The 20,000-nt window shown below is 50.2% G+C and overlaps 1 protein-coding gene across 3 annotated transcripts in view; it reads right to left on the bottom strand.

Annotated features, from left to right (window-relative positions):
* kcnh2b (potassium voltage-gated channel, subfamily H (eag-related), member 2b) overlaps nt 1-20,000 on the bottom strand; it is a 105,001-nt gene that overhangs the window by 32,674 nt on the left and 52,327 nt on the right. For 2 of the 3 annotated variants that reach the window (XM_029842904.1, XM_029842905.1), the window contains exons 3-6: nt 16,327-16,482; nt 15,916-16,129; nt 15,485-15,828; nt 15,202-15,413 (exon numbers count right to left, since the gene is read on the bottom strand). In XM_029842904.1, coding sequence (XP_029698764.1) covers nt 15,202-15,413; nt 15,485-15,828; nt 15,916-16,129; nt 16,327-16,482 — 926 coding nt within the window. The remainder of the gene's footprint in view (nt 1-15,201; nt 15,414-15,484; nt 15,829-15,915; nt 16,130-16,326; nt 16,483-20,000) is intronic. The other variant, XM_029842906.1, reaches the window with a different exon arrangement.

Raw genomic sequence — 20,000 nt, 5'->3', positions numbered from 1 at the left:
TGGAAGGCACACCTGTGCCAGGCACACCAGCATTTCTGACAACATTAGACACGATCCATTTGTCAGATCACTGCAGGTTCCCCTCGTTATGGTGACGTGCTGATGTTTTTACTAACCATCACAGAGTTTTCAGCCTATTTTAGAACAACGATTCTGTTATTGAGACAAAATTGGGTTGGTGGGTGATAAACGGCTCATCTACGGCACAAACACGCGCACACATGCACACGCACACACACACACACACGCACACACACATGCGCATGCACACGCACACACACAGACACCCACACACACACACACACACACACACACACACACACACACACACACATATGGGAGTATCCAGAATGAAAGCAACATCTGACACCCCCGTGTGTGGCGCCGTCTCTCTGCCCGTTAATGTGCTAATAACCAGCGTTTGAATAACGTTTAAAATGGTGCCGACAGACTACCTGGCACAGCCGGCAGCATAAATAACCAACCGTCCAGGACATGTCAGGATGTCGGCCTACTTTACATCTGGACCCAGATGGGCTGCGATCATTAAGCAGCAAAAGCAGCGAAACCTTTTCAGGGCATCATGAGAAAAAGATGAATGAAAAACAGGGAGTGAGGATGAGAAGCCTGAGCGTAGCGTAGGGTTAGGGTTAGCTGAGTAGGGTTAGGGTCAGGGTTAGGGTTAGCTGAGTAGGGTTAGGGTCAGGGTTAGGGTTAGCTGAGTAGGGTTAGGGTTAGCTGAGTAGGGTTAGGGTCAGGGTTAGGGTTAGCTGAGTAGGGTTAGGGTTAGCTGAGTAGGGTTAGGGTCAGGGTTAGGGTTAGCTGAGTAGGGTTAGGGTTAGCTGAGTAGGGTTAGCTGAGTAGGGTTAGGGTCAGGGTTAGGGTTAGCTGAGTAGGGTTAGGGTCAGGGTTAGGGTTAGCTGAGTAGGGTTAGGGTTAGCTGAGTAGGGTTAGGGTCAGGGTTAGGGTTAGCTGAGTAGGGTTAGGGTTAGCTGAGAAGGGTTAGGGTCAGGGTTAGGGTTAGCTGAGTAGGGTTAGGGTCAGGGTTAGGGTCAGCTGAGTAAACCCAACTGCAGCTTCATCCACCATGTGACTGTAGTTTTCTCAGATTTGTCAACACATACCGTATTTTCACGACCATAAGGCGCACTGTATTAAAAGGCGCAGTCTCAGTTATGGGTGCTATTTCTGTATTTAAAACGTACACAAGGCGCACCGTATTATTAGGCGCATGCTGAAACACACAGTAAAAAATGACAACGAAAGTAAAACAGTGAGTTTCGACACATTTATTGAACAAAATATTAATTCTTCCGCCACAAAACCATCAAAGTTTTTATCTTCAGTATCTGAATTAAACAGCTGCACTATTTCAATGTCCAACATCCCGAATTCCTCTTCTAAATCATCTGAATCGGACTCACCGACCGGTTCCGGTTCAGCGTTGATTTTGTTAAAGCTAACCCTAATACATGAAGACGGTATCAGAGCCCAGGCGTCTACAATCCACCTGCATATGGTGGCATAACCTGCCTGCTGCTGCCTCATAGTCTTTGTGAAGGAGTGTTCACAGGGAAGATGGCCGCCCTCTCCTGGTTAGGGTCAGGGTTAGGGAAGATGGCCGCCCTCTCCTGGTTAGGGTTAGGGAAGATTGCCGCCCTCTCCTGGTTAGGGTCAGGGTTAGGGAAGATGGTCGCCCTCTCCTGGTTAGGGTCAGGGTTAGGGAAGATGGCCGCCCTCTCCTGGTTAGGGTTAGGGAAGATGGCCGCCCTCTCCTGGTTAGGGTTAGGGAAGATGGCCGCCCTCTCCTGGTTAGGGTCAGGGTTAGGGAAGATGGCCGCCCTCTCCTGGTTAGGGTTAGGGAAGATGGCCGCCCTCTCCTGGTTAGGGTTAGGGTTAGGGAAGATGGCCGCCCTCTCCTGGTTAGGGTCAGGGTTAGGGAAGATGGCCGCCCTCTCCTGGTTAGGGTTAGGGAAGATGGCCTCCCTCTCCTGGTTAGGGTCAGGGTTAGGGAAGATGGCCTCCCTCTCCTGGTTAGGGTCAGGGTTAGGGAAGATGGCCGCCCTCTCCTGGTTAGGGTTAGGGTTAGGGAAAATGGCCACCCTCTTCTGGTTAGGGTTAGGGTTAGGTAAGATGGCCGCCCTCTCCTGGTTAGGGTTAGGGTTAGGGAAGATGGCCGCCCTCTCCTGGTTAGGGTTAGGGTTAGGTAAGATGGCCGCCCTGTCCTGGTTAGGGTTAGGGTTAGGTAAGATGGCCGCCCTCTCCTGGTTAGGGTTAGGGTTAGGTAAGATGGCCGCCCTGTCCTGGTTAGGGTTAGGGTTAGGTAAGATGGCCGCCCTCTCCTGGTTAGGGTTAGGGTTAGGGAAGATGGCCTCCCTCTCCTGGTTAGGGTTAGGGTTAAGGAAGATGGCCACCCTCTCCTGGTTAGGGTTAGGGTTAGGTAAGATGGCCGCCCTGTCCTGGTTAGGGTTAGGGTTAGGTAAGATGGCCGCCCTCTCCTGGTTAGGGTTAGGGTTAGGGAAGATGGCCGCCCTCTCCTGGTTAGGGTTAGGGTTAAGGAAGATGGCCACCCTCTCCTGGTTAGGGTTAGGGTTAAGGAAGATGGCCGCCCTCTCCTGGTTAGGGTTAGGGTTAGGGAAGATGGCCGCCCTCTCCTGGTTAGGGTTAGGGTTAGGGAAGATGGCCGCCCTCTCCTGGTAGTCCGCAGGCAGCCGCTGCGCAACAGTTAGGGTTAGGGTTAGGGTTAGGGTTAGGGTTAGGGTTTATGCTCCGTTCTATCTGTACTCCTGGGTCAGAATTTCCAAGTTGAAATGGCGTATGGAGAGATGCCGCCTCCTCATAAAGCGAAAACACTAAGATTGCTCGATTACCATTTTCAGCCGCATATTCGATGGCCTGCAGTTTAAAGTAAGCCTCATTCATACGCGTCTCGCTTGACCGGCGCCATTTTAGGGGATCCTTACGCGTAGGTGTGCCGCTAATAGATTGGCAGAGCGTTTACCGTAGTGTACCCACCAAAGGGGCACAGCAGCTTTTGGAACTCAGTCCACACACAAGGCGTTCCATATTATAAGGCGCACCGTTGATTTTGGAGAAAATCTCAGTGTTTTAGGTGCCTTATCGTCGTGAAAATACGGTATTTACATATTTCGACAGAGAGAAAAATCACTCTGCAGCCAAATATTCTGAGTAACTTTGGGCGTCCTTTCCCATTTCTTTACATCTAAAAATAAAGGTTTCTAGTGACCAGAAAAGGTACTACTGGAACCCCAAATAACCATCTTCTAGAAACGCTACTGAGGGACCAAAAGGATGTTAAAGTTCAGTATAACGTTCTGAAATTGGCCTTGTGTGCTGCCACAGGGCCTGACCCCAACAGGGCCTGACCCCCAACAGGGCCTGACCCCCAACAGGGCCTGACCCCCAACAGGGCCTGACCCCCAACAAGCAACAGTGGCAGGAAAACCTGCCCTGTAACAGGAAGAACCCTGGAGCAGGAGCAGGCTCACGCAGGGGGGGTCCTACTGATGGGTGGCTGGAGGTTTCTGTAAAGGAATAACTGCTTCTGTGTGGCAGCTGTTGCTGCTACGTCACCATCTCACAAAGGGACCCGGCAGCAGATTTAATTAGCTTTTGGAGGCTGATTTACACAAACACACAGGAAAGGGCCCCCCCGGGGGGGCAGTCCCGACAGATGAGCTGCGGCTCGGCAGCAATGGCGACACTTGTGTGTTATCATGATTTACGGATTCGGTTTGACAAAAAGCATCGGCGTTAAAATGGGTGATTTTCAATCAACAGTCAGTCACATGATCTCAGCGTCGACCTTTTCAGCTGCCAAAGGTTTTCAGAGACGATCATCAGTTGTTAATTTTAGCTCCTTTGCTCTGTCATTGCCTCGAATAACCACTCTGAAGATATTTTTGGAAGGGAATACCACACGTTTCTGCTGACAGTAACACGGATTTACATTTATATAGTGCTGCATTCGAAGAGATGAAGGGAGAGAAACTGTTAATCGTTAATTAATCATTTATTAATCATTTATTAATCGTTTATGTCTACACTTACAAGATGAATACACTAAGGTTTAAGTGTCCAAAGGCTCCAGAAGACACCAGGTTCTACAGCCTGTGAAGAAACGTAAACTTGCAAACGGTCACACTCCTGTTGTCATGGCGAGAGAAAACATGAGGTGGTGTTCATGTCCCTCCCCCTACACACACACATCTCTGTGGATAACAAATGACACCATTACCGCTGTTCTTTGAGGCTTCTATCGGTGTCCTACTTAGCGTTTGCGTACTGCTGAGGTAGGCAGCATGACCACCTGCCCCGTGCTTCCCTCTCTTTCCTAATTGGACTGGGACAGTAAGAGTTAGTGGTTCCCAGATGATGTGAGCACCAGTGTGGAACATCAGTGTAAAGGACATTCATCATATGTAAACTAATGTGTGTGTGTGTGTGTGTGTGTGTGTGTGTGTGTGTGTGTGTGTGTGTGTGTGTGTGGGCAGTCATACTTGCTGCAGGTTCATCTCCAACTATGGGCCAGGTGCTCCTAACGTTCCCAACATTTGGACAAGCAACACGTTCTTGTTCGTTAAAGGTGCCAACGAAAGGTGGACGAACGTCACCTGTTTCTTTTTAATACGGAGAATCAGACAACTTGATGCAGCTTCCAACAAACTTCCTTCTGATCCAAATGATCCAGGAAATCACTGGAATGACCAAATATTCAGTCAACAACCGGCGTTAAATTAACGTTAACACAACACGTGCAACATCTCAGGTGTCGACTGGATTGGACTCGACCGGTCGACACAGCTGACGTTCCTGCATTCAATCCCAACATAATCCCTCCAACACCACGAGACCACAGGGTGGCAAAAGGCAAAAACAAAGTGACTCAGAGCAGCGGGGCGCCTGATTCCCTCAAGGGAGGGAGACCAAGGGCAGGTGGAGGTTAGGCACAGCTGAAGGCAAGATGAGCAAGGTACGGTTGACTACAGGACGATGGCACACATGCACAGTGCTGAGGGGCGCGAACAAAGATTCAGAGAGGAGAGTCATGAGTACCCCCCCCCCCCCCCCCCCCCCCCACATACACACACACACACACACACACACACCGACCCCCCCATGAGTAACGCTGTTGCCCCGGTGCAGAGCTCCAGGACAATGGACCAGGAGGTAGTTCGCAAAAACTACAAACAGACAAAGGAGAATAAAATATCAAAAAGGAAGCGAAAGAACAACACAGCAGTGAAACAAATAGGAAACAAATCAACTGAAAGAGACGCAAGGAGACAAGGCAACAAGGAGACAAGGCCACAAGGATACAAGGCAACATGGATACGAGCGTGCTGAGTCTGTGAGAAGATAAAAGGGTTGTTGTGTAACTTCTGACACACGGCCCCAATGTGAGGTTGGCCTCACTCACTACTGCTATTAGCTGCTAGTTTAGCATCCCTTGTTCTCTAGTATCCACCCACCTACTAATTATCCACCCACCCATCCATCAGTCTTGATAATTGCATGTATTCCTCTTTCTCCTCCTAACTTGTGTCATATCTGAGAATAGTTATCAGAACAGAGGTTGACTGGTCACCTTGTTATGGAAGCATGTTGAAGGCTGGACCATGCTAACCATGCAGTTAGCATCTATTAGCAAGCATTCAGAGGTCAAAGCTGATCAAAAAGAGAGAAAGTCCCGTCCAAAAATGCCCCCACTGTGGGTGATATTCAGGGGCAGTAGTGATGAGGGCAGGGTTAGCCCTAGCCCTAACCCTAACCCTACAACTGTAAGACTACACATATTTGGACCATCGTGGCCTGGTTATTTCTCTCATACACAAATGCACTCGTGCGTGCACGAGCAGACAACAGATGTGATGATGTAATCCTGCCTGACCTTAACCCAGCCCTTTAGGGGTTCAATTCCAGACAACTTTGTTTGTATTTTCACCTCCATTTTGTCCCTCTTTCCCTCTGTTGCGAACGCACAATTGTTCCTGTCATTTCTGGCATCTGTGAGCGCTGCAACGACGACATTCCTGGAACTTCTAGACTGTTTCCAACAACCTTCATCTCGGAGTTTCACTCACATGGATGTAACTGGCTGCTCTTTGTTTGCCTGCGTCTCTGGGAGCTGGTGTTTCTGGCCAAGCCGGGTCAGGCTGGCCCGGCTTGGCCAGGGGGCTTCCCCTGGGCCGGGGGTCTACGTGCGTGGGGAGGTGGGTACCTGTAGACCTTTGTCATTGGTGGAGGTTTGGGCCTTTCCTGTTGCCCTGTGTCGCTTAAGTTGCCGTGCCAAGATCACTGGTGGGAACCCTCTATAGGGGCAGGTTTATGCTCCGTTCTATCTGTACTCCTGGGTCAGAATTTCCAAGTTGAAAATTTCAATTGGAAGCCCCCCCAGAATGGGAGCTGAAGTCAGTTTTTCTTTCAGTTGCATAAAAGATCTTTGCCAATCGGGCATCCATAAATCACCAGATATGTGACACACCTGTGTTTCACCCTTGGCACCAGAACATTTGTGAACCGGGTCATGTAATGGCCCCGCAAACTGTGAGAACCTGGGAATGAATCAGCGATAACACTCGCAGAAACTTGAACCGACAAAGATGGTGTCTAAAGGACTCAGACAACACAAGAGTATCAACTAAACAAACCCATGGATCTGTAAAACCGGATCGATCCTTATCATTTGCATGAGCCTTTGAAATGCTGTTTGACACAACCCAACCATCTCAGGTCCAGCTCAGGTCCATCCCAGCACCATCTCAGCACCATCCCAGCACCATCTCAGGTCCATCTCAGGTCCATCTCAGCACCATCTCAGGTCCAGCTCAGGTCCATCCCAGCACCATCTCAGCACCATCCCAGCACCATCTCAGGTCCATCTCAGGTCCATCTCAGCACCATCTCAGGTCCAGCTCAGGTCCATCCCAGCACCATCTCAGCACCATCCCAGCACCATCTCAGGTCCATCTCAGCACCATCTCAGCACCATCCCAGCACCATCTCAGGTCCAGCTCAGGTCCATCTCAGCACCATCTCAGGTCCAGCTCAGGTCCATCTCAGCACCATCTCAGCACCATCCCAGCACCATCTCAGCACCATCCCAGCACCATCTTAGGTCCATCTCAGGTCCATCTCAGGTCCATCTCAGCACCATCCCAGCACCATCTCAGGTCCATCTCAGGTCCATCCCAGCACCATCTCAGCACCATCTCAGGTCCATCCCAGGTCCATCCCAGCACCATCTCAGGTCCAGCTCAGGTCCATCCCAGCACCATCTCAGCACCATCTCAGCACCATCCCAGCACCATCTCAGGTCCATCTCAGCACCATCTCAGCACCATCCCAGCACCATCTCAGGTCCATCCCAGCACCATCTCAGCACCATCTCAGGTCCATCTCAGCACCATCTCAGATCCATCTCAGGTCCATCTCAGCACCATCTCAGCACCATCTCAGGTCGATCCCAGCACCATCTCAGCACCATCTCAGGTCCATCTCAGGTCCATCTCAGCACCATCTCAGGTCCATCTCAGCACCATCTCAGCACCATCTTAGCACCATCTCAGGTCCATCTCAGCACCATCTCAGGTCCTTCTCAGGTCCATCTCAGCACCATCTCAGCACCATCTCAGCACCATCTCAGCACCATCCCAGCACCATCTCAGGTCCATCTCAGGTCCATCTCAGCACCATCTCAGCAGCATCTCAGCACCATCTTAGCACCATGTCAGGTCCATCTCAGCACCATCTCAGCACCATCTCAGCACCATCTCAGGTCCATCTCAAGTCGATCCCAGCACCATCTCAGCACCATCTCAGGTCTATCTCAGGTCGATCCCAGCACCATCTCAGCACCATCTCAGGTCCATCTCAGGTCCATCCCAGCACCATCTCAGCACCATCTCAGCACTATCTCAGGTCCATCTCAGGTCGATCCCAGCACCATCTCAGCACCATCTCAGGTCCATCTCAGGTCGATCCCAGCACCATCTCAGCACCATCTCAGGTCCATCTCAGGTCCATCCCAGCACCATCTCAGCACCATCTCAGGTCCATCCCAGCACCATCTCAGCACCATCTCAGCACCATCTCAGGTCCATCTCAGGTCCATCTCAGCACCATCTCAGCAGCATCTCAGCACCATCTTAGCACCATGTCAGGTCCATCTCAGCACCATCTCAGCACCATCTCAGGTCCATCTCAGGTCCATCTTAGCACCATCTCAGCACCATCTCAGCACCATCTCAGGTCCATCCCAGCACCATCTCAGCACCATCTCAGCACCATCTCAGGTCCATCTCAGGTCCATCCCAGCACCATCTCAGCACCAGCTCAGGTCCATCTCAGGTCCATCCCAGCACCATCTCAGCACCATCTCAGGTCCATCTCAGGTCCATCCCAGCACCATCTCAGCACCATCTCAGGTCCTCACGGCTGAGGACTCTCCTCATATCTGCTCTCATCGGTGTGGCCTCTCTGCTCTCTTCCTCATCAACCCAGAACAAAACTGGTCACTGCGTTGCAGCTCAATGGCTTCACAGTTAGAAGGTTGTAGGTTCAATTCCAGTTGCCACATCCCTCCCTGCATGACCTGGTTAGGGTTGGAGACCTGTGGCTCTGATGCAGGGCTGCCAGAGTGGTGACGAACCTGCTGGATCCAATCACAACCTCCAAACTTCACAAAAGCACAATGTGGATTTAGAGAACCTGAAAATGCTGTTGGCCACAAACATTTTGCTAAATCAGCCCCTTCACGCAAAACAAAGATGAGGTTTGAAACCGTTTCTCCTCGGGCTGGAAACGGGTCGGGAACAGAACCGCTCCCCAAACAAGTGTGCTGATGTTCCGCTGTGTGCGGCGCTTTAATGGGTCACAGCTCCAGTTGTGTGTCTGTGCTGCTGTGTGTGCAGCGCTTTAAGAGGTCACAGCTCCAGTTGTGTGTCTGTGCTGCTGTGTGTGAGGCGCTTTAATGGGTCACAGCTCCAGTTGTGTGTCTGTGCTGCTGTGTGTGCAGCGCTTTAAGAGGTCACAGCTCCAGTTGTGTGTCTGTGCTGCTGTGTGTGAGGCGCTTTAATGGGTCACAGCTCCAGTTGTGTGTCTGTGCTGCTGTGTGCGGCGCTTTAAGAGGTCACAGCTCCAGTTGTGTGTCTGTGCTGCTGTGTGTGAGGCGCTTTAATGGGTCACAGCTCCAGTTGTGTGTCTGTGCTGCTGTGTGTGAGGCGCTTTAATGGGTCACAGCTCCAGTTGTGTGTCTGAGCTGCTGTGTGCCGCGCTTTAAGGGGTCACAGCTCCAGTTGTGTGTCTGTGCTGCTGTGTGTGCAGCGCTTTAAGGGGTCACAGCTCCAGTTGTGTGTCTGAGCTGCTGTGTGCGGCGCTTTAAGAGGTCACAGCTCCAGTTGTGTGTCTGTGCTGCTGTGTGAGGCGCTTTAATGGGTCACAGCTCCAGTTGTGTGTCTGTGCTGCTGTGTGCGGCGCTTTAAGAGGTCACAGCTCCAGTTGTGTGTCTGTGCTGCTGTGTGTGAGGCGCTTTAATGGGTCACAGCTCCAGTTGTGTGTCTGTGCTGCTGTGTGCGGCGCTTTAAGAGGTCACAGCTCCAGTTGTGTGTCTGTGCTGCTGTGTGCGGCGCTTTAAGAGGTCACAGCTCCAGTTGTGTGTCTGTGCTGCTGTGTGAGGCGCTTTAAGAGGTCACAGCTCCAGTTGTGTGTCTGTGCTGCTGTGTGCGGCGCTTTAAGAGGTCACAGCTCCAGTTGTGTGTCTGTGCTGCTGTGTGTGCGGCGCTTTAAGGGGTCACAGCTCCAGTTGTGTGTCTGTGCTGCTGTGTGAGGCGCTTTAAGAGGTCACAGCTCCAGTTGTGTGTCTGTGCTGCTGTGTGTGCGGCGCTTTAATGGGTCACAGCTCCAGTTGTGTGTCTGTGCTGCTGTGTGTGCAGCGCTTTAAGAGGTCACAGCTCCAGTTGTGTGTCTGTGCTGCTGTGTGTGCGGCGCTTTAATGGGTCACAGCTCCAGTTGTGTGTCTGTGCTGCTGTGTGTGCAGCGCTTTAAGAGGTCACAGCTCCAGTTGTGTGTCTGTGCTGCTGGGGTGACTCGCTTTAATGGGTCACAGCTCCAGTTGTGTGTCTGAGCTGCTGTGTGTGCGGCGCTTTAATGGGTCACAGCTCCAGTTGTGTGTCTGTGCTGCTGTGTGTGCGGCGCTTTAATGGGTCACAGCTCCAGTTGTGTGTCTGTGCTGCTGTGTGCGGCGCTTTAAGAGGTCACAGCTCCAGTTGTGTGTCTGTGCTGCTGTGTGTGAGGCGCTTTAATGGGTCACAGCTCCAGTTGTGTGTCTGAGCTGCTGTGTGCGGCGCTTTAAGGGGTCACAGCTCCAGTTGTGTGTCTGTGCTGCTGGGGTGAGGCGCTTTAAGAGGTCACAGCTCCAGTTGTGTGTCTGTGCTGCTGGGGTGAGGCGCTTTAAGGGGTCACAGCTCCAGTTGTGTGTCTGTGCTGCTGTGTGAGGCGCTTTAAGGGGTCACAGCTCCAGTTGTGTGTCTGTGCTGCTGGGGTGAGGCGCTTTAAGGGGTCACAGCTCCAGTTGTGTGTCTGTGCTGCTGTGTGAGGCGCTTTAAGGGGTCACAGCTCCAGTTGTGTGTCTGTGCTGCTGTGTGAGGCGCTTTAAGGGGTCACAGCTCCAGTTGTGTGTCTGTGCTGCTGTGTGAGGCGCTTTAAGAGGTCACAGCTCCAGTTGTGTGTCTGTGCTGCTGTGTGAGGCGCTTTAAGAGGTCACAGCTCCAGTTGTGTGTCTGTGCTGCTGTGTGAGGCGCTTTAAGGGGTCACAGCTCCAGTTGTGTGTCTGTGCTGCTGTGTGAGGCGCTTTAAGAGGTCACAGCTCCAGTTGTGTGTCTGTGCTGCTGGGGTGAGGCGCTTTAAGAGGTCACAGCTCCAGTTGTGTGTCTGTGCTGCTGGGGTGAGGCGCTTTAAGGGGTCACAGCTCCAGTTGTGTGTCTGTGCTGCTGTGTGAGGCGCTTTAAGGGGTCACAGCTCCAGTTGTGTGTCTGTGCTGCTGGGGTGAGGCGCTTTAAGGGGTCACAGCTCCAGTTGTGTGTCTGTGCTGCTGTGTGAGGCGCTTTAAGGGGTCACAGCTCCAGTTGTGTGTCTGTGCTGCTGTGTGAGGCGCTTTAAGGGGTCACAGCTCCAGTTGTGTGTCTGTGCTGCTGTGTGAGGCGCTTTAAGAGGTCACAGCTCCAGTTGTGTGTCTGTGCTGCTGTGTGAGGCGCTTTAAGAGGTCACAGCTCCAGTTGTGTGTCTGTGCTGCTGCATCACGGTCACGGATAACAAGTGGGGCCGCGTTGACACTGAGCGGATCTCTGGAGACTTTTGTGTTGTGAGACCACAAGAAGAGCGGAAACGTGTCGCAACACTTATCGATTCCCTCCCGACTTCGTGATTGTTGACCTCGTGGGTGACACAGAAGGTTCTGCTAAGGTGTTTCTGAAGCTGAAAAGAGAAATTCCAGCTTAGAGCAAGCGTGGCCTCACAGAATAATTAAACCTCTTTAATAATGGGACTGTGTGTGTGTGTGTGTGTGTGTGTGTGTGTGTGTGTGTGTGTGTGTGTGTGTGTGTGTGTGTCAGAGACAGAGCACTTGTTTGCTCTCCCTGTCCACTCCACTGCTCCCCAAGATGAGCCCATTTTTCCACCACCTGACTCTCCTCTTGTGATGAATCAGGTCCAGAAGTGGGTTCTGGACCGCCTCATGAAGTCCACCTGGTTCTGGATGTCAGACGGTTCAGGCAGCCGATAAAATACGCAGGATGCAGAGCTCATTAATGTGCATCCATTCATATTTTTGCTCCACATTTTGAGCACCTGGTACTCCACAATTTGTCTTTAAACGTTTTTTTCTGTTACAGTTTTGGTAAATTTTCGTGTTCCGTATCTGATAAAAATCCCCGGAGTCGTGCTCACAACCTCTGGGTGGAGTGCTGATGGTCATAAATGTGATCTCAAGGATAAACTGCAGATGTGAGACAACCCCAACCCTTAAACGTCCACCTGTCAACCATCACATGAAGGACCGAGTGTCGCCCCCCCGTACCCCCCCCCCCCCCCCCCCCCCCCCCCCCCCCAGCATCTCTGTCCTGTCTACAGACCATAATCTCTGTTGTTCCCCCTGCCTCACTGCTCCCCACCCTCTCCTGTCCTGCTCTGTGACCCAGTTCTGGGCCCCCGGCCCCATCCATCACAGCGGTCCGGCACGGCCAGCCTTCCTCCCTGCCTGGCTCCTTCATCATCATCGTCACAGGTAATTGACTCAGAAGACTCAAGGTCTCAACAGTAAGCAGCCATTGATTGGTCCCCCCCCCCCCATCATTGGTCTGGTATCCACCCTGCTGATCTGGGACCTGCTTTTGCCCCCCCTACCCCCCCCCATTCTACCCTGCTTTGACTACAAATCTGTCAAAGATGATCCATAAATGCTCAATAAATGAATAAACCTTTGGAATGACCTCATTAATTCACCCTAAAATGGGGTTTTATTCTCTAATATAACAATAATGTGCCTCCAAAAGCATTTCTTTATTGTCTATTGACAGCAGCCATAAATTAAACGTTGACCCATTTTGGAAGCAATAACTGGTGGTGGTGCCCCCCCACCAACCAGAGAGCTTTCCAGCATTTTTAGGGGCCGACCGTTCCGACTTCATGGGAATCAACAATTGCTGGTCATAAATCTGCTGATCAGCTGACTCCATTATCTAATGTAGCTACCATCCCGACACACATTTCATGTGTTAAATTCTTGGCAGGCATATTTACGACATAAGTTCATTAAAGTAACGACATGTTGTTCTCCAAAATATCAAAGTAATTTGTTTGCTTTGCTGTTACGTCTGTTATATTTGCACTTTAGCTTAAACACCAACTTTAAGCCTCTTTAAGCCTTTTTAGTCGTCAAACTGTCAGAAGAAATCATCAAACAGAAACTTCTTTCACTTCTATCGTATCCAAAGCTGCAAAAATCCCTTAAATTAATCATTTAAATTTATAAGATTAAGGGGCTACAATAATTTAAATGGAAAGTCTATTCATACCCCCCTCTCAGAGAAAAGGGTTTCTTGGACTAAAACTGAAAAACCTTTAATATTTCTTATTTATTGCTGTGTGAAATAGGTCAAATGTACATTTGTGGCCTTTGATCCTCAAAAATTTAACATTTTAAGGAAAATATATGTGGAAAAAGGTCCTAACCCTAACCCTGCTGAGTGATGGGGGGGCGGGGGGGCAGGGGAGGCCAGAGGGCTGCAGGTGTTGCTGCTCCCACGTGTTCCATCAGGTCCTAGAGCGGTGCAGGTGTAGCACAGCAGAGCAGCAAAACGCATCAGACACTGAGAAGCCTGCAGAGCTCAGGAGGCTCAGGAGGTGTGGGGGGGTCAGAGTGTGGGTGGGGGGTGGTTCATAATAATGCTGAATAAATTAGTGCACTATTACATCTATTATTCAAGCGGTAAAGTCGGATGTTCTACGTGAAACGTGTCAACAGGCCGTCGGGCCTTTCATCTCCTCCACCTGGAGACACCATCTAATGTAACGCTGCCACCTTCAGGTGGAGGAGCTGCAACTGCAGAGCCGCAGGTCAGGAGTCTTTCATGAAGATGTGGGTTCACACGGTGACCTCCAACGTGGAGGATTAAACGAACATCGAGCCTTCGAACCTGCAGCCACAACCTGCAGCCACATGTGTCCAGCTCCAGGTCCTGCGTTAACACCAACAGCTCAGCAGCGTTCTTACTGCTCGTGACTAACGGAACGCCTTCAGGAGCTTTAGGTGCTGCTACTCAACCACCACCTGAGAAAAGCAGAAGTTTCCAGAACGACCCATACGTATGTCCCATACGTATGTCCCATACGTCCCCTGAAAAGTGCATCTCCCTTATTTCACGGCTTCTTCTCCGTCGGCTCCACCTTCCTCCCTAACCTAACCTAACCTAACCCTAACCTAACGCTAACCCTAACCTAACCTAACGCTAACCCTAACCCTAACCCTAACCTAACCTAACCCTAACCTAACCCTAACGCTAACCCAACCTAACCTAACCTAACCTAACCCTAACCTAACCTAACGCTAACCCTAACCCTAACCCTAACCTAACCCTAACCTAACCTAACGCTAACCCTAACCCTAACCCTAACCTAACCTAACCCTAACCTAACCCTAACGCTAACCCAACCTAACCTAACCTAACCCTAACCTAACGCTAACCCTAACCTAACCCTAACCCTAACCTAACCTAACGCTAACCCTAACCCTAACCTAACCTAACCTAACCCTAACCCTAACCTAACCCTAACGCTAACCCAACCTAACCTAACCTAACCCTAACCTAACCTAACCTAACCTAACCTAACCTAACGTAACCCTAACCTTAACCTAACCCTAACCTAACCCAACCTAACCTAACCTAACCTAACGTAACCCTAACCTTAACCTAACCCTAACCTAACCCAACCTAACCTAACCTAACCTAACGCTAACCCTAACCCTAACCCTAACCTAACCTAACCCTAACCTAACCCTAACGCTAACCCAACCTAACCTAACCTAACCCTAACCTAACCTAACGCTAACCCTAACCTAACCCTAACCCTAACCTAACCTAACGCTAACGCTAACCCTAACCCTAACCTAACCTAACCTAACCTAACCCTAACGCTAACCCAACCTAACCTAACCTAACCTAACCCTAACCTAACCTAACCTAACCTAACGTAACCCTAACCTTAACCTAACCCTAACCTAACCCAACCTAACCTAACCTAACCTAACCTAACGTAACCCTAACCTTAACCTAACCCTAACCTAACCCAACCTAACCTAACCTAACCTAACCTAACCTAACCTAACCTAACCTAACCCTGGTCACAGACTTCAGGTTGTGAAGGTCTCACTGAGGTTCTGGTCTTCAGAAAACGGCTCCGATCTCGTTCAGCTGATTTGAGCTTCATTGATTTTGTAAACCGCACTGTCATCATTTAAGAAAGTCCTATTGTTCTCTTTTACTGAGCCTTTTTCATCGTTCTCTATCCCACCTCAGCTGAGGTGACACTGCAGTGTCCTCAAAAGGGCTCTTCCTCCCTCCTTCCTTCCTTCCTTCCTTCCTTCCTTCCTTCCTCCCACAGCAACAGCACAGAAAGAGCTCCTACCTGAGTAACCTTCTCTGTCACATGGTGAGTCCTGTCCATGAGCTTGCACGGTGCGATGATGTCCATCTCCCCAGTGGGAAGAGCGATCAGTGGGTCTGGCTTAAAATCCACAAAGTTTAACGTAATCTGAGGGATTTTCGAGATGGTTCGGTAGCGCATCAGGTCAGAGTCTGAGGTGGAGTTCAAAATATTGGTTTTGCTGTTCACAGCTCCTGTGGGGAACAGGAGACCAGATTATTTTAGCCACACAAGTCCGACTTCCCTCCCAAACATCTGAGCTCACCTGTGCTGCTGCTGCCCTGTCGGATGCTCGTTCTCCTGCTCTTCCGGTCCCAGTCCGGCCTCATGGCCTCGATCTCATCCACTGAGGAGGCTCGCCGCATGCTGTGGAAGCTCTCCCGCGATCGGCTGTGAGACAGGGAGCAGTTGGAGCCCGAACCGTCTCGATTGAGGCTGAGACGGTGCTGCGGTACGACGCAGGGTGAAGACTGGGTGTAGGCGCCCACCAGGTGAGTCCTGTGTGGGGTTGGAAGTGCAGGATGAGGAGGGGGTGGTAGAGCAGGACTGGAGTTCAGTAACCTACACTGGTCCTCCTGGCAGTCCTCAGGCCAAAGCTGCACACCTGACCTGTCGTGTGTTCGACCTACATCAACCACCACCATTTTGGAACGTTTAGCATTCAAAAGCTCTGTTTTAGACCGACGGTGGTCTTACCTGCTCACAGGGAGCTGCTCAGGATGGTCCGCTGGTAACGTAGGCAGGGCCACAAACTCCCCCAGGCCCAACAACTCGTGGCTGTGCTGATCGCAGTTTAACGGCAGCGGCGTGGCGGTGGGGATGTAACCTGCTTCGGTGTCATCCAGAGACGCTTTGCTGTTGGACAACGAGCGCAGCAGCGGAAGGCGGAGCTTAAAACCTCTTGGACGACCTGGAGAGACCGACGACAAGCAGGGTCACGTAGACCGTGGGACTCTCTGGGGTCTGACGTTCAATGTTTCTACTCATCATTCTGTTCTCACCCCCCCTCGAAGGAACAGTCAGACGTTTAAATGTCTACAGAGTTTAAATGTATATACTGTTTAAATGTATACAGCGCCTTTGTGGGCGGGGCCCCTCAGTTTCTACCTGTGACGAGCCAGGTGGGCAGGCGGTGGTTGAGCTCCTCTTTGTGGTGCTGTCCTGTCCCCTCTGTCATGACCTCAAAGTTGAGGATGAACATGATCACCAGGCCCTCCTCATTCTTCACCGGCACCACATCCACCATCGACAGGAAACAGTGACCTGGAAGAGAGACGGACACAGGAAACCACGAGTTACTTTCAGACTCGTAGAACTTGGTGGTGTTGAGAGCCCGACAGACGCGCACCAAATGATCCCAGAGCTCGGTCACATGACCGTCATCCCACATACATGACAGAGCGTCTGACCCACAGAAGGAATATTGGGAAGCTTCCATCCTCCCAAATGAGCTCCATCCCACCGAAACAACCACAAAACATCTGGAGTTTTTAATCTAACACGCACAAACACGCCTCCGAGAGACCAAACCACCTTACGGGGTGGTTAAACGACAACTTCTATCATTACTGAAACCTTTAACACAACCATTTCTGCTTCCCAGCATGCATCTCACCGAGACCTCGACGAGCAGTGACCAGATCCACAAAAGGCAACCAGCTGCTTCGGCTTCTCTGAACACTTGTTTCTGCAACCTAAAATGCAGGTTGTCTTCGTGCACACCCGCCTCACACCCGTCTCACACCCGCCTCACTCCCGTCCTGAATGTCATTCATCTTACATGATGGCAGGAGAGCGCTGAACTCCGATTGGACAGCAGCATAATCCCGACACAGGATGGGGAAAAGAGAAACACGGGGAAACCAGAGGATTACACCATCTGGCCACATGAAGCCCGCTGAATGTGTGTGTGTGTGTGTGTGTGTGTGTGTGTGTGTGTGTGTGTGTGTGTGTGTGTGTGTGTGTGTTTAAATAGTTATGTGTGTGAATGCTAGCAGCACGTAGCCTCACAGCTCTCCTATTTCAGTGGTCTTTTACTGAGATATAAAAAATGACCAATTTCGCTGCTGTGTGCCATAATGTAAAGAACAATGAAGAATTAAAAACTGACCATTAAATAAAGAGATTTACTGGCTGATACAAACGGTCCCAAACACACACACACACACACAGACACACACACACACACACACACACACCAATGGTGGATGCAGTGTGTCCTGTTTCTGTGTGATCTAATACATATTTCACAGAGCAGATGTGGACACAGACACACACACACACACACACACACACACACACAGGATTAAAATGATGGGGATTTAACTTCAGCCCCGTTGATCTGGCTGTTATGTTAGAATCAACTACTGTGTAAATGAAATGTTTTGTATTCATATATGAGTGTGTGTGTGTGTGTGTGTGTGTGTGCTGTGTAGTAACACACCCTGAGTTCATGGCAGAAATCCGAAGCTTACTAGTTAAAACTGGTTACCAACCATCAGACTCAAGTTCCTTCTGAGAATATTTCACACAAGTCAACGATACCTGTAACTTTTAGTGTAAATGTTCCCATTAGATTGACTCCAAGTCAATGTGTACATGTAAATAACAGTGTTTCCAGGCAACCGCTAGGTGGCAGGCCACAACAACTATTGTGAATGTTGGTCGCTGCAGCTGTGCACGCTGTATGTGCACATACATACATGCATACCGTGCATACCTGCATATAGAAATATAGCAGAGTAACATCCCAGAGGCTGTGATGGAAGTGAGATGGGATGGCAGTGAATGACAACACAGCTGTCATCATATTAAAAATATACCTTTTGTTTTATTGCTTTTCATTTTCTGACAAAATGAATAAAGTAAGTTATTAGAAATCATTGGAAAAATGCCAGATCAGTCTAATTAAGCAATAAAGACGCCAACCTTCATCCCCACTGATGCGCGCGCGCGCGTGTGTGTGTGTGTGTGTGTATTATCTGAAGCCTGTGTATTGATCCTCAGCAGGCCTTTACCTCTGTAAGATCTTAACTTGTCCCATCTCAACATGTTCCATCTGCGTCCCGTCACCTGTGTTTTTCTGTGAAGGAGTCCAGGGGTCCACGGGCCCTTGGGCCCTCAGATTGAACCCTATACCATATGATTGGTTATACTGTGTCACGAGGTCACAAGAAAGGAATGTGTTTACTTGACCATATATGAGGGTCTCCCGAACAAAGCACTTCGGAGATCTTCACCATCGGGACCACGAAACCTCCCTCGGACAGACTGATGCCTGACTGTTCTCTCCAATAAACATCTATGATAACCAAGACGGTGTCTACGAAGATTCCATTCTCATCAGCACATCTCAACTATCACCAGAAGAAATTTACCACGTGTGTGTGTGTGTGTGTGTGTGTGTGTGTGTGTGTGTGTGTGTGTGTGTGTGTGTGTGTGTGTGTGTGAGAAACACTGACATACACACCACTCAAAGACTGACACACCCTCACAAACACCAGTGAAGCACGATGGAAACGTGTGCACGAGAGGGTTTCAGGCGTGCGCATTCCCCTGGAATCTGTGAGTGTTTCAGTTGTTTGAGCCGATGCTCCAGATATTCCATTTGTTTTCACGTTTGTGGCAGTCGCCGTCAATGGAACGCTGGGATATCGTTCCCAGGTCCGACTTCTGAGGCAAATGGAGCTTCTCACATGTTTGAGTGAGAGGGAATTCTGAATAATTCCCTGATGGGCTTGGCGCTCCCGCTGGTGACGAGGGCAGCTCCTAACAACGGGAATGCTGTTCCGGAGGGGCTATTGGCTGACAAGTGACTCCAACAAACGACTAATTTCACTAAATGTTACATTAAAAAGGAATCAGAAGGTTTTGTTGAGAACTCGTCTTCCGAGAGTCTTTAAATGTCACCTTTTAGAACCCAAGCAAATATTTAGCAGAGAAAAATCCAGGGGGGTGAACAGAAACGAGTTTTGGGTTTATTATGGGACCTTGGAAAGCCGGGCTGGTCGCAGCAGGTGGTGCTGGGACATTTTTATATACACTAAAGCGTGTGATTGAAATGATTTTCCCTTTCTCCAGGACTAATAAAATAGGTTTCCTCCTCCTGTTGGTGGAACATGTCGAGAGAGCCGGGTTTATGAGCTGTGTGATGGAACCCAGAGCATTCGCTCATCCTGACGCCCTTCCATTGTTTTCCTCTTCCAGTGATTTTCCCTTCCTTCATTACACCTCCAGCTTTTCGTTCTCCCTCTCCTGTGTGTCCAGGTCGAGGCTGGAATCAATATCCGGTAAGATTGAAGGATTCTATTTGTCAATTCTCCATTATTCATGACATACAGAGGCATTTCTATCAGGTCGAGAAACATAAACAGGGGCAGCAAGGAGAGGTAGCTAACAAGAACAGCCTTCGCGTAGCGGGTAGTGCAAACATTACGGTATTTTATAGTGACATTTATTTAAAGTGACATGAGACATTGCAGCAGTGACATGGTTGGAGACAGTTCTTTACACGTGTCCATGAGAGGGACACGTGTAAAGAACTCCATGTTCAAGACTTCATATCAGGGTCCCCTCTGCCAGGGACAGAGTCCAGCATCCTTACAGCCTGGTTAACAACAAAGCAAATTTAACAGTCTGGTGGCTCGAGCCCAGACCTTTTCTCTGAGGGCAGCAAACTGAAGAGCTGGTGTAACTGGTGGGAGGAGCTGGGACTGGTGGGAGGAGCTGGGGGTTAGTGGGAGGAGCTGGGGACTGGTGGGAGGAGCTGGGGGTTAGTGGGA

Source organism: Takifugu rubripes, chromosome 10 (assembly GCF_901000725.2).
Source record: "Takifugu rubripes chromosome 10, fTakRub1.2, whole genome shotgun sequence".
Lineage (NCBI taxonomy): Eukaryota > Metazoa > Chordata > Actinopteri > Tetraodontiformes > Tetraodontidae > Takifugu > Takifugu rubripes.
Note: the sequence above shows the minus strand (reverse complement) of the source record. Positions and strands in the feature narration are given on the sequence as shown.